The 15274-nt window shown below is 42.2% G+C and overlaps 1 protein-coding gene across 1 annotated transcript in view; it reads right to left on the minus strand.

Annotated features, from left to right (window-relative positions):
• Positions 1–15274, minus strand: part of TMEM232 (transmembrane protein 232) — a 206909-nt gene that overhangs the window by 94321 nt on the left and 97314 nt on the right. Inside the window, exon 11 of the mRNA XM_065920544.1 lies at positions 9075–9319. Within this exon, the coding sequence (XP_065776616.1) occupies positions 9075–9319 (245 nt within the window). The remainder of the gene's footprint in view (positions 1–9074; positions 9320–15274) is intronic.

The raw sequence follows: 15274 nt of genomic DNA on the forward strand, positions 1-15274 counted from the left end.
TCTAGAAATGTGGCAGCACTGTAGTTTTGGGATAATGAAGACACACACGAAACAGATGTGTTACACACTATTCTTACATCCACAGTACTGTCCCTCTCTCTCCTGAGTGGTACCTTCCATCAGGCCCTCCTCCTGGTCCCTGCTCTCCCCACTGGGTTCCATGCTACAGAACATCCAGGGCCTGTTTGGAGGACCTTCTGAATCTGCTCTGAGACCTCTGATTTCCCCGCAGTCCTTGGCATGAACTTCACCTAGTCTGTTTAACTCGTTTGGTCTGAGTTTTACTTCCCCAGTTGAAAATGGAGGACCTGAAGTCCTGGACCTAAAAGCATGATAAGGAGAAACTAACTCTTAAATCTCTTGTATATAATCTCTTATATCTCTTGGTCTTTGGTTGTTGGATAAACCGATGGAAGAGATGCACTGCACCATCGCTCATGATATAAATATAGCATTAACGAATCTAATTTTTTTTTAAATGGAAAGAGTGGCAAAATTTTTAAAAGGCCTTATAAACCCATGAAATAACTAGAAAGACCATTAAGATTTGTTTCTAAGTGATAATCTAACTTTGTTATTTCTTGGAATTTTGATACATGCAAATATTTCTTTAGAGGTTAGAAATCCATTTCTGTCAAAGATACACATATATGCAGTTGATGGTATTGCTGCCCTCCCTGACCAACAGATCTTCTCTACAAACCTCAAAAGTTTCATGCGTTGGTTTGGCACTTAACTCTTTCCCTCGTTACGTGGATACTGCAAGGTCTTTGGAAATATGAGTCATCAGCTATTTGCAATTCTTTGGTCATCTACCTGCATTTATATTTTTTGTGTAGTGAGCAGAAAGCGATGCTCAGGAATACTCAGAGAGAGATTCTATCACTGTCAAGGTAGATTATTTTGAAAATTCTCCTCTATCTTTGAAATCAACATCTCCATACACTTAAATTATTAAAGCATTATTACATAGTAATTGGGTTTCCCAGGTGGCTTAATGGTAAACAATCCATCTGCCAATGCAGCAGCCACAGGAGACGTGGATTCTGCCCCTGGGTCAGGAAGATCCCCGGAGGAGGAAATGGCCACCCACTCCAGTATTCTTGCCAAGATAATCCCAAGGGCAGAGGAGCCTGGTGGGCTACAGTCCAAGGGGCGCAAAGAACTGGACATGACCAAGTGACTGTGCACGCACGCATATACTAGTTAGTCATCAGAACCTTCCATAAATTTTTCTCAAGTTGTTATAAATCATCCACCCTTTCTGGCTATTCCTAAGCTTCGGTTTGCTCTGCATTTCGCTATCACCCTCCTCCTTTCAGATGTTAACTGGTGGCATTCCTCAGAATTCCACCCCAGGTCCTCCTCTCCCTTCATGATGCACTTTACCGCCGTGGCCGCTCGTGCCGTGGCCTTAGTCTTCACCTCCACTCAATGACTCAGCCCAGGCTTCGTCCCTGAATCACACACAGAACTGTGAGACTCACTGCCTGTGTGCCTTCTCCACTTAAAGAAGTCAAAAGCCTGGCTTCTAGCTCAGCGTCTTCCCTTACCCCCAAGCACACCTTTACCTTACCCATCGCTTCTCACTTCTTGAACTGCACCACCAGCGGACTTGGTGTTCAGCCTGGAAAAGACATTTTCCTCCCCACACCTCCTGCCACTCTTCTTTCTAATCATCATCAAATTCTAATGCTTTTTGTACCAAATCCCATGCAATCCATTTTCCTCCTTTCCATTTGAATTGCCACCAACCTAGTGTGTTGTTAGTTAAGTCACTCAGTCGTGTCCAACTTTCTGACCCCATGGCCGGTAGCCCACCAGGCTCCTCCATCCATGGAATTCTCCAGGCAAGAATACTGGAGTGGGTTGCCATTTCCTTCTCCAGGGGATCTTCCTGACACAGGGACTGAACCCAGGTCTCCCGCATTGCAGGCAGACGCTTTAACCTCTGCCACCAGGGAAGACCCAGTGTGTGCTATATTGCAAAAGTGACCTGTGCACTTTTCCAATGTAACAGAGTCAATAATGGAAACAGTGAAAATGGTTACAATACATAATCAAATTAATACACTTAGGGGCTTCCCTGGTGGCCCCGTGGGTAAGTGCATGCTCACAATGCAAGGGCCCCTGGTTAAACCCCTGGTCAGGAAACTAGATCCAGCATGCATGCCACAACTATTAATAAGAAGCCCTCCTGCTACTGTGAAGATCCCATGAGCTACAGCTAAGACTCAGCACAGGCAAAATAAATCTTTTTGAAAAATTAATTATTGATCAATATATCAGCATATTTAGTATATTTATAATTATGCCACTATATATTTATTAATATACTAATAATGAGCATTTTGTGGAAAGTACTATAGGAAAGACGTTTAGTTGACTACCTCATTCATTTCTCATCATCACCAACAAGAAAGGTGCTATAATTACCCTCATTTTCTAGACAAAGACACTCAGATTCAGAGAAGTCAGGCAACTTGCCCAGGGCACATCACACCTATGATCATGCCACAACCTCAAACACATGCGCGCACAAACTCCCCCCCTCACTCCCTGCTCTGCCACATAACACACATCCGGTGCCTTCTTGCGCCTCCCAAGCCAAAGCTGAAAACACTGAGCAGCTCTCCAGCTCCATCCCCCTCGGTCTCAGTGACCCAGCCGCACCACTCTTCTAGTTCCTCAAACGCTCCGCGATCTGTGTCACCCGGGGAGGCGCGGCACACGCTGTGCCCTTCTGCTGGCACTGGTCAGTCAATAGTTATTTATTAAAGTCCAATATAAGTCAGGTATACTGAATTGTACTGAATAGCTGAAGATACAGAAAATAGAAAACTGTGGGCGCAAAGCTCCACATGTCTTTATGGTGGAAAGCCAATATGCTGGAAACATAGTCATCATCTGAACAGGAACCGTCAATTACACTTTTAAGCAGAGTTTGCCTCTGTCTTCCTAGGGCCTAACAGCGCCTGCACACAGAGATGCCCAGTTAATGCTTACTGAAGGAATATACCACCTGTGTTAGGAGTTCTGCATTCTCCCAGCCATTTAAATTCATCCCTAGAGACAGCCTAGGAAAACCTGGGCTAGTTGGGAGGAACATTTGCTCTGAGAGGTGGTCAGAAAGCGCCTGTCCAGGCTCGTTGCGCACATTCCCTCCTTCTCTCCTAAGGACAAGCCTGAGAAGAACGCACAGCTTTTACATTTTTAAGATTAGCAGCCTTAGGCTCAAAGAAGTTAAGTAACTTACTCTAAATCAATCAGGGGGAGAAAAGGCTATAAAACAAACATACTTGATATTCTATAAAGGAGGCACAGACATTTTTCCCCTGCATGAAGCAGAACTAGACAGATGTGTTTAAGGCATTTCATTTAAGAATCCTTTGGAGCTATCCTTTCTAAAATATCTCCCTCTCTTCAAATACATATATATTATATATTTATTTATATAATAATATAATTATATTTATATAATATATAAACATATAAATCCATAAAATAAATTAATATATAAAACAAATTAACATATATTTATTTAATAATATAAATATATAAATATATTGATAATATATTTAACTATATTTTATAATATATTTATATATATATATATGATATATTTTTTCTCCATCAGCTTTAGCCAAAAATCGTACTACTTAATAGAAAACGCCTCCTCTTTGACACAGATTTCCTAATATTAACCTAGAGAGATGCTGCTGCTGCTGCTGCTGCTGTTGCTGTCGCCTCAGTCGTGTCCGACTCTGTGCGACCCGTAGACGGCAGCCCACCAGGCTCCCCGGTCCCTGGGATTCTCCAGGCAAGAGCACTGGAGTGGGTTGCCATTTCCTTTTCCAAAGCGGGAAAGTGAAAAGTGAAAGAAAGTGAGGTCGCTCAGTCGCGTCTGACTCTCAGGGACCCCATGCACTGCAGCCCACCAGGCTGCCCCGTCCCTGGGATTCTCCGGGCAAGAGCACTGGAGTGGGGTGTCGTCGCCTTCCCATAGAGAGATGCAGGGGACAGGAAAAAGCAAACGTTCCTTAGGCCCCCCCCCCCCCCCCCCCCCACCGGCCGCCCAGTGGTTAAGAATCTGCCTTGCCGTGCAGGGCACACAGGTGTGATCCCTCGTCTTGCAAAGCTCCACAAGTGGCAGGGCAGCGAAGCTCAGCACAGCCACTGGGCCAGCACTCTGGAGCCGCCAGCCGCAGAAGCCCGCGGCCGCGAGCCGGCTCTGCAGCGGGAGAAGACCCCGCAGAGAGGCGCGCGCACCCAGAGAGGCGCCCGCACCCAGAGAGGCGCCCGCACCCAGAGGGGCACGGCACATGCACCCAGAGAGGCGCCCGCACCCAGAGAGGTGCGGCACATGCACCCAGAGAGGCGCCCGCACCCGGAGAGGCGCCCGCACCCGGAGAGGCGCCCGCACCCAGAGAGGTGCGGCACATGCACCCGGAGAGGTGCCCGCACCCGGAGAGGCGCGGCGCATGCACCCGGAGAGGCGCGGCGCATGCACCCGGAGAGGCGCCCGCACCCGGAGAGGCATGGCGCATGCACCCAGAGAGGCGCGCGCACCCAGAGAGGCGCGCGCACCCAGAGAGGTGCGGCACATGCACCCAGAGAGGCGCCCACACCCGGAGAGGCGCCCGCACCCGGAGAGGCGCCCATACCCAGAGAGGCGCGCGCACCCAGAGAGGCGCCCACACCCAGAGAGGCGCGCGCACCCAGAGAGGTGCCCGCCACCGCTGAGGATGGCCCAGTGCAGCAGTGACCCCACACAGCTAAGGAGATGATAGTTTTAAAACGCTCCTCAGTCAAAGTCAAGTGCTGAAAACCAAGTACAGAAATTGCAAAACATATTTATAAGAAGTCTTTTCTTATGACTTATGACTTTTCTTATGACTTACAAGTCTTTTCTTATGACAAGATAACTGTCTTGTTTGTTTCTGTTGCTGTTTTAACACGAGCTCAAGCGTTTCCCATCAGATGATGTCCACACGAGGGGAAGAAATTCGCACAGTCGACTCAGAAGTCCCAATGCGTTCGTTTAAGTTCAGATTTGAGCACTTAACAGTTACACGTGTGTGGGAAAATTCCTTAATCTCTCAGTATTCATGTCTCCAAAATAGAGATTTTAACGATATATAAACTGGATAAAATAATGTCTGCATCTAAGGGTAGTGCTTAGCATGGCGCCTTGTTTATAAAATGCACTCAGGTAGGGAGGCAACCAGAACTGCCTAACTTTCACACTGGAGATTCATCTTGAATAGTCTGGCAACTTGTCTACTAGAACTAGGATTCTAAGAGTCTCCCACCTTGTACATCCAACTCCTGAGGAGCCAAATGGCCTCCTATCACAACCATTAAGAGCACGTCCCAAGGGCCCAAGTCCTGAGCATCTGACCTTTCCAGCTGATGCCCACCTCAGGGGCTTCCCAGGCGATGCTAGTGGTAAAGACTCTGCCTGCCGATCAGGTGATATAAGACACCCAGGTTCAATCCCTGAGTCGGGAAGATCCCCTGGAGGAGGGCATGGCAACCCACTCCAGTGTTCTTGCCTGGAGAATCCCATGGACAGAGGAGCCTGTGGGGCTACAGTCCATGCGGTCACACAGATTCAAACACAACTGAAGTGACTTAGCATGCATGCCCACCTCAGATGACTTGGTAACCGAACCCAAATATTAATCTCTTCCTTGAGAAGGCAATTTTCACTCATATTAAAAGGTAGAGTAGCATTCAGGCAGTGTCTCTTCCCTCAAAATGCAAATCCAGTGGAACGCCCAGTTGCTTCCCCAGACTCAGCATCCCTCCCGGGGACAGTGAGAGGTGGGGACCAGGTACCCCTTCACCGCTGGTCTCTCCAGTTCAGGCCAGTCCAGTTGCTCTGACTCTTCGCAACCCCATGAACCGCAGCACGCCAGGACTCCCTGTCCATCACCAACTCCCGGAGTTTACTCAAACTCATGTCCATTGAGTCGGTGATGCCATCCAACCATCTCATCCTCTGTCGTCCCCTTCTCCTCCTGCCCCCAATCTTTCCCAGCATCAGGGTCTTTTCCAATGAGTCAGTTCTTTCCATCAGGTGGCCTAAGTATTGGAGTTTCACCTTCAGGATCCGTCCTTCCAATGAACACCCAGGACTGATCTCCTTCAGGATGGACTGGTTGGATCTCCTTGCAGTCCAAGGGACTCTCAAGACTCTTTACTGGTCTCTCCAGTAAAGTCTCCCCAGTGCGACACTGCAGTAGCCTTCTTTTCCCACCTTGTCTCCATTCAGTAAATGTTAGCTGCTCTGAGTTCCCTACCTTGGGACTGGCTCCTTTTATAAAGGAGGCTGCATAGGAAATGCAGTAGCCTTTGGAAGGACTGCTCTGTTCAGGAAGTCAGGTATGTCAAAGGTCCTGCCTGTAACCTACGGATGTTCTCGGCCCATTCTTGTGAGTTTCATCTGGGCTCTCTTCCAGGTGCTGGTCTTATGAATGAAGTCTTCTGATATAAAATTGGTGAGTAAACTAAGCCTAAGCAGAGGTAAAGTTCTAAGTTAATATTTTCCTAGTCTTTACATGAGTGCAAATAATTGCGTTTGTGAATTTTTAGGGATTCAAGGCATCAGCTTAGAAAACACACCTCCAATAAACCTCAGAAGCCAAAAAGTATAAATGTAGAGACTGGTTTTTGAAAATTTTATCTTCAGAGTTCTGAATTCTCAGCCTTAAGGTGGATTGAAGATAGTTTTACTGACAAAGAGGGAAAAGGAAACAACAGCAACGCCTATGTTTTGAAGTGAAAGCATTCTGTCTCGGTTTAGGGCTGCTGTTTCAAAGTAAAGAAACATAATGATCTTCTCATTTCTAAAAAATGCTGAGGGGAAAACAAGCGTGCATCCACCGGCATGTACCATGAAAAAGCACCCCCCCCCCCCAAATTTAATGCACAGAAGCAAAACCATGAATCCCCAGGAGACAGTAAAGGCTGCCCAGCCAGGCCTGCCCGCGCCCCTCGTGAAGGCCTGAGCCGCACGCTGCTCCGCCCACGGCCGCCGCACCCGGGGTGAGCTCGCCGCGGCCTGGGGCGGGCAATGCGCTCACCTCCAGCGGCGCCCTGCCCTGCGGCGAGCGGCTGCGATGGGAGCGGCGCCCCGCGCCTCGGGAGCGGCCTCTGCCGGAGCGCAGCTCGGCTCCCCGAGCCGGGGACTGACTTTCAGAGGCTGTGATGAGCGGTGGAAAGGTAAAAACGCGTGAAGGAGGTCGTTTTCACAGATCGGTGACGGACGAGTCTCAGTTCCGTAAAGAACCGTGGCTCCGAGGAGGCGCCGCCCCAAGCCTGCGGCGCCGCGGGCTCTGCGGGCCCGCCCGGCCGCCTCTCGCCTCTCCCCGGCCCGGCGGAGCCTCCCGGTCCCGGCCTCGGCGCCTCCCCGCTGGGCTTCCACCCTCAGCGCCGCTCGCCGCCGCTCGCCTCGCCCCGCTCCTTTCCGCCTCCGTCCCCTCCTTCCTGCTCCTCCTTTCCGCTTCTCTGCGCTGCCCTGGAAAGCATTCCCGACACGCGCCCTCGGCTCTCTAGCCCTGCCTGCCGTGTCCCGGCGGGCGCATCTCCATCCGCCTTTCCACCTCTCTCTACCGTTCCCCTCACTGTTCTTCAGGATCCTTTAATTTTAAAATTACTTTAGAACATAGAAAAAGAAAATGAATGGGCATGTCGTATTTGATAGACATTTAACATCGGGAAAAATGTTGACAGCAGATAGATTACTCAATAAACATTGTTGGAACACTGAATAATCCCACAGATCAACACTTCACATCACATACCAAAAAAAAAAAAAAATCCACATGATTGAAGCGTCCAAAATAAATCCTTAAAAGTACTAGAAGATTCCATACCCCACTCCTAAAATTGAGAGGAAGAAACTCCATGAGTTCAACTTCTATTAAAGTATTGAAAAGATATGCTATTTTAATATCATCTCTGCTACAACATCACCACTTTGACTTACCTTCGCATCATTAAAACATGTCTGAAAATATAGAAAATATAGACCAGTGGAAGGAAACTAAAGCTGTTAATAGAAATGTGAGAGCCTTAATGAGGGAGGACAAACCACAATCCATGTTTAGATGTCAGAGCACTCTCAAACGCCATTTGTAAGTGTAGCTTAACTGGAATTAATATCAAGACATCACTTTTCTTAAAATGATACACTAGGAACTCCAGTGTCACACAAAGTGCCAACGTCACCCAGTCCATTTTTACTCAGATACCGATTTGTCAAAATAAGGCAGGGCCTCCTGCATTGTTTCCACAAGCTTATCTGCAGTTGAAACCATGATTAGGACATGGTGACAACAAGGAACGTCACTTGAAATGCTAGAAAAAGGTCTTCTTAAAGCAAAAATTTCTAACTAAAATTCAAATGCATCTTGAAAATAATAATTTTTAAGAATAATAACAAAAAGAATAGAAGAAAATTGTTGAGGCGATGAATAGACTTATGACATAAGTGCTATAATGGTTTCCCAACTGCATACTTATCAGTTTGTAAGCGTTAAATATGTACAGTTTTGCACATCAGTTGTACCTCGGTAAGGCAATTTTTAAAAAGGAAAAATAAACACTAGGAGAAATGTGACAATATTTTAATCTCAAAATGAAAAGAATTTTCCTAAACAGACTTAAGAAATCCATAAACCACAATCAAAAATGGAGAGAAAATTTTAAATGTACTCATCATTTCTTATATTAATATTTTATAGACCTTGGAAGGATACGCAGTGATTAATAATAGGGAGAAAGAGGGGTGAACTAGGCAAATGTAGGTCACTATGGAAGAGAAGCTTTCACTTTAATAAAACAGTGATTTATATCACACAATAATACCTATTTTAAGCACGAGTAAACACTTTGTGAGAAAGGAATACTTGCTCATGATAAAATATCTAGAAGGTGATGAAGCCAAGATTTGAATCAAAAAAGGAAAACTGAGTTAAATAAAGCGGCACATGATTATGGGTAATTCATAGGATTCCAAAATGTTATGTCAGAATAACAGAAATATTTTGAGTAGTGCATCACCTTACCTTACAGTAAAACGTAGGATTCTCTTCTTCATGGAATCCTGCATTTTGTTCATATCTTTCCTTTGATACCGTTTCAGTGGTTTTTTCAGAGGAAGAAGACAGGCATCCACGGAAGGGAAGAACAGTTGGGAAAGCACGCTGGCAATTCTCCAGCCTATATATTTGGAGAAACTTTCATCCCCTATATTTGATGACACTTTTGTACTATAACTTGTGAAAGGATCAGTTGGGTCATTTATCTCCGCCTGTTTAAAGAAAAAAAAAAAAAAGTAACAACATAGAATTAAATGAGAGAAAAAATAATGCATTATTAAATAAAAGGTAAAATATATATTTATTTTCTTTGACTAGGAAAGAAATATTCTTCCTATTAAAGAAAAAAAAAGCTTTAAAGGCGAAAAATGCATTTTCTCAAAAGATTTTAAAAATCATAGCAAGAATTTTCAACAACAAAAAAAAATCTATTAAGCATGAAGGAAATTAGTCTTGAAATTTTTAAGTGTAATGATATAATTTCTATTTTAAATCTGTATACTTCCCATACAAGAATTTCATAAGCATTTATAATACTAACTTAATAAGAAAATAAGCAATCAGTTGAAGCATTGATAATATAAATGTTTTATTAGGTCAGAATTTCATTTCTCTCTGTGTAATCTAAACTTTCCCTAAAGTCAACAGAAAATTTCTATAGCATGAAATCTGAGTTAAGTAAAAAACAAAAAGAGCTTTATAGTTAGCTTGTACTGGAAATGTTACAGGATTTAGATTTATATTGAATTATGTCCTAATACAGAAACACACACACGCACACACACACACACACAAAACTCCACAATATCTAAGCAATTTTTATTCATGTAAGAGCAGTTTTCTGAATTTTCTTATTTATGTCCAATAATATCCATGACTGATTTTTAATTATACCTTCTTCTGAAACAGCTAAAGGTAGATTTTCTTCAGCTAGAATCAGTAAAAATAAATGAAGATGTAAGTTTCACAATGTCAATTATTATGTTTTTTAGTGTTCACAATATGTTAATATTAAAAATTCTTTCTCATAACTAAATTAGGTACTGCCTCCTTTTATTTGTTTTTATAGTTTTATTTAATATTATCCATCTTCAGGCAGCTCATTACTAGTCACTCAGGATTCATTTTAAATATCTGTAGATCCTACAGTAGAAAATGAAGAATGAAAAATATTTTCTTCATAACAACATCTAACTAACCTCTTTAGGATTCCAAGATTAGGGCTAGCACAGTGAAATTACTATTTAAAGACTGACTATTGCATTATCTCAGCTTCCTTGATGGCTCAGCGGAAAAAGAATCTGCCTGCAATGCAGGAGACACAGGAGACATGGGTTCAGTCCCTGGGTCAGGAAGATCCCCTGGAGGAGGAAATGACAACCCACTCCAGTATTTCTTGCCTGAATAATCCCATGGACAGAGGAGCCGGGTGGGTTACAGTCCAAAGGGTCGCAAAGAGTCAGACATGACTGACTGAATGATTTCATTATCTAGACAAAACTACAGTGGAAAAAATGAAAACAATCTTATGATAAAGACTGAAAAAGTAAAGGTTTAAAGCAATGAGGAAAACAGAAAAAGGCAAAGTAAATAATGCAGAAGACTGAAAGGTTAAGAAAGAATAACAGGCAAAACACATGTAAAAAGGATGTGGTGAAAATCATGCAAGTAGGTAAGCATCAAAATAATGAAATGAAGACTCAAAGTAGCCTCTAAGTGCTAAAAAATTAATAATGATTTTTTAAAAACAGGGCTATATTTTCACTATTTCATAAAAAGAACATTATCACCAGCCTTTATTGATATATACCTACTCTTAAATATCTTTACTTTCCATTATCTCTGGATATTGAAATCAGTATACAATTCCGTTTATACTATTCCCAGTGTGTATCTTGCTTACTAACCAGGTAAAGATCATGGAAAGAGCATTCAATTTGAAACAAGAAATTAAACGTGCCTAGGACACTCATTAGCTGTGGTGATTTTTAGGACATTATTTAAGGTCTCAAAGTCTGCATGTCCCATCAATAAAATAGTTATCACAATATCTGAGCTATTTGTTCTGCTCCATTTCTGTGGATTAACTTTTTCATAAGAAAAGGTAGTTCAAAATCAACCATATAGTTGTACAAACATATTACTAAGAGCTCTTCCAGTGCTAAGAGAATATGAATGAATAAGTGTCTGAGTAAATGAATAAACCAACAAAAATAGTGTCTTCTCATCACATAATTTCGGTAACTACATCGTTTCCAGGAGAGCACCGCTGGGTATCACAGACTCTTCACGCCCTTCTCACTCCATCTCACTTGGCTGCGCTTTGCCTTCTGTCCTCCTGGACGGGTTATAGACCCAGAGGCCAGCTCTCTCCCAGGGCAGCATGAAGACTGCCACAGCCTCCACCATGGTTCCCTACTTGAAATCTCAGGTTAGTTTTCCTCCTCAGTGATTTCCAAGGCATTCAACTTATGGAAATGTAGTTTCAAACACTGGTCAAATGCATATCGGCCTTATCTATAAGAGGTTTTGTTTGCTTTCCTGAAGGAAGAAGCCAGAAAAGAAGATGGACTTTGCCGTTAGAAAGATCTGAAATCAGGTCTAGCTATTTCACTTACTAATTAAGGACGCAACTTGCAGAATTTAGTTAACCTCTCCAAGTCTATGTTTTGGGTTCAGTTTGGTTCCACTGTGTTTTTCATTTGTGACGTAGAGATAATAATAACCATTCCTTAGAGTTTTGTGAGGGTTCACTTAGAAAACAAAGGGTGATCTGTCTAGCCAACAGTGAGACGCTCAACAGGCATCAGTTTCAGGGGTACCCCAAGACGGACAGTGATGCTCTGCTTTTATGAGGCACTCCCACCACTGACCTCGAGAAGCCTGATCCACCCTCTTCAGCCAAAGACAAGTTTGTTACATAGTCACTTTTATATTAGCAAATTTATCAAATAGGATTATAATTATACTTCCAGAGTAATATCTATTCTAAAGAATCTTCTTTCTTCTTGAGCTATTATCCTGTATTTTTTTTTTTTTACCACAATGCAAGGCATGTGGGATCTTAGTTCCCAGACCAGGGATCGAACACATAACCCTAGCATTGGAAGCACAGAGTCTTAACCACAGGGCCACCAGGCAAGACCTATTATTCTCATTTTAAAACTCAGAGACTATGAATTTATTTATGCCAAAGATGCATAAGTATGAATCTATACATCTTAGAAGTTAAAGTCGCTCAGTTGTGTCTGACTCTTTGCGACCCTGTGGACTGTAGCCCACCAGGCTCCTCCATCTATGGGATTCTCCAGGCAAGAGTACTAGAATGGGTTGCCATTTCCTTCTCCAGGGGATCTTCGCAACCCAGGGACCGAACCCAGGTCTCCTGCATGGCAGGCAGACACTTTAACCTCTGAGCCACCAGGGATACAACTTAGAAGCAAATTTACCCAAAATATTAATGACCACTTTTTAAGTAGACTCCAAAATCACGAAATTACTATTTGGTCTGCCAGTGAGTATTATCCCAAATTCCATCTTTATACATTAATATTCTTATCATGTGTCCCTATTTTTAACAACGCCATGTAGGCTTTAAAATTCAGGATTCTTCTTATTGCATTGTTGACACTTGATACTTTTTATTAAGAAACATGGCAATTTTTGATTACCTATGCTAATTTTACTGATTTAGTATTAAAATTGGGAAAGTGGTACTCCTGAAGAGTATTTCTCTCACACACAGATTGTAGCCACATGCAAGGTCAGATTTTCATCCTTCTGTCTTTATTTTGGGCATAATGATGGTAAAAATCATGATTCATTTAGGCTGGCAAGAAGATGAATAACTCAGAGCAGGTGAAATTACCCAAAGAATTGTGATGTAGTAGCAACACAAAAGAAAACAGAATCCTGTCCAGAGTGCTGCATTTTCCATCAGTGTTTAGGGAACTGTAGTAAACACACTAAAACTGAAGCTAATTCACCCTGCCCTTGACATGAGAGAATAAAAGAGAAAGAAATAGGGTGTCAGGCACTGCAGCATAGTCTGCATCAAGTATTGTCTCCATCTCTGTGCCTCTGTTTTTGGTCTCCACTTGGCCTTAAGTAGACTCAGAGCTGAGAACATTTAATTTATTTGTGAAAATATATATAATTTTTCTTCAAAGTTCAAAATGTAAATGAAAGTGACTCACTGGTGGTCTCCAAAGATTATTTCCTCCATGAGTTATAAAACCTCACAAAGGAGGACAGCAGTTACTAAAACTGTGGTCCTCAGACCATTATTATTGTCATCGCCTAGGGGCAGGTTATAAATAGAGAATCTCAGGCCATGCTCCTAAATGTATTAAACTTTAAAAACCACCATTACAGTAGATTAAGAAAAGGACTAGATGGGAACATCCACTTTCCCACTTTACAGATTGAGTGACCCTGCGCAAGTTATTTCACCACTCTGAGCATGTTTCTTCGTTCCTAAAATGGAATGATAATACTACTCCCCTTCCTAGGTGCCTGTAAAAATTAAACAGAAGAATTGAATATATTTTCTACATAGTGTCTGACACACAAAAGTTCTTCAATAAATACTAGTTCCTTGTTTGTATATAATTTTAGAGGCAGGATGACACGGAAACGGCAGAACCCTTGGGTTCAGCTCACTCATAGGTGCATCCACCACTACTCACTTATTTTAACCTTGTTTGGACTCAGATTCTCACCTGTATGAGTGGTGATGGTGGTGGAATTATGAGGTTTGGATGAGTTATCTTAGGTGAGATACTTACTGCGGCAGTTGGCACATTGTAAAAACGCTACAGATATTTTTGTTTTCTTAAAACAATGTGTCTGTTATACTGAAATTCTATCAATAAGTATGTAAAGAAACTATACACTTCCAAAAATGCATCTCCCTTTCCCCACTCAAGAGTTTCCATTTATGCCTGAAGAAGAACCATACGTGGGGGAAGGGAGAGAGATACTGAGAATAGAGACAAATACTGCTGTTGGTTCTGTTTTGCTGCTTTATAGAGTGCATTAGGAGTATGGAAATGTCATTAAGAATAAAAACAAATTTTATTTTAAAGATCTCACCATGAAATGTTAACCACCAAGTGCTTACCTAATGAGTCAAAGGTACTCTGAATAAAGTCGCATATTCATTTTAGCTGTACATATTTCCTTTTGATATTTTAGGTCATGTAACAGATGGCAGAGAGCATTTATACATGATGACTTTTCCTAGACGTGCCAACATATGCTGCCGAATTGCCTATACAGCGGAGCCTTGCTCATTGCAAGTCTCCCTGGAAGTATTTCAAACAAAGCACATCAATTAACATTTGCTTATTATGCCGCTGTGAGTATATGACAGTTTTTGATTTCTTTCCCAAAAACTCAGGCAACAGTTGGGTTTATATTGAATTTGTCAGATAAAGGGCTCATGTTTAGGGATCTATTTAGAAATGTTTTTCACTTCAAATATGCTATTAAATATCTCACTTCTCATCTAACCTCCATTAAGCATCAAATTTTGTGAACATATATAAAAAGAATTATAGACGATGGGATGTTATTATGGATTTAAAAAAAATACAAGACGTGAAAGTACACAACACAGTTAGTAAAGGATTTACTAGTGATGTAGATAAACTCAGGTATTAAATGTAAACCTTAAATTATTAAATTTAGTAGATTATCATGTGAATTGCATATATATTTTTAAAGTATAAAAAGAGAAAATCTCTCTTAATTCCATAAATATACAAGTATCATCAATCCTTCTGAAATAAATCCTTCCCACTCTAATGTGGCCTATAATTAATGCTGTGATTCACCCTGTGTAGGTAATATGATGATTACCTTACATGAAGCAAGTATCTGGGAGCAAGGTATTAGGAAGGAAATAATAAACAAAGGTTTTCTATAATCACACTTATTTGCATTAACTGAAATAAGAGTAGAATAAATATTGTAGGTCAAAGCATCTGAGGCACAAGGCTTCACTGTATAGTTTTTTGTTTTTTTTTAATATGCTCTCTGTTCACGTTGAACAGTGAGGAAAGATCTGAAGACTAACAGAGGTTTTACCACTTGCATAAGTAAGTTTCTATTTCATGCTCCAGCATTTCTTTCCCCAAAGAGATGTGAAGGTGAAGTGCAGGCGA

This window comes from Muntiacus reevesi, chromosome 1 (genome assembly GCF_963930625.1).
Source record: "Muntiacus reevesi chromosome 1, mMunRee1.1, whole genome shotgun sequence".
Classification (NCBI taxonomy): domain Eukaryota; kingdom Metazoa; phylum Chordata; class Mammalia; order Artiodactyla; family Cervidae; genus Muntiacus; species Muntiacus reevesi.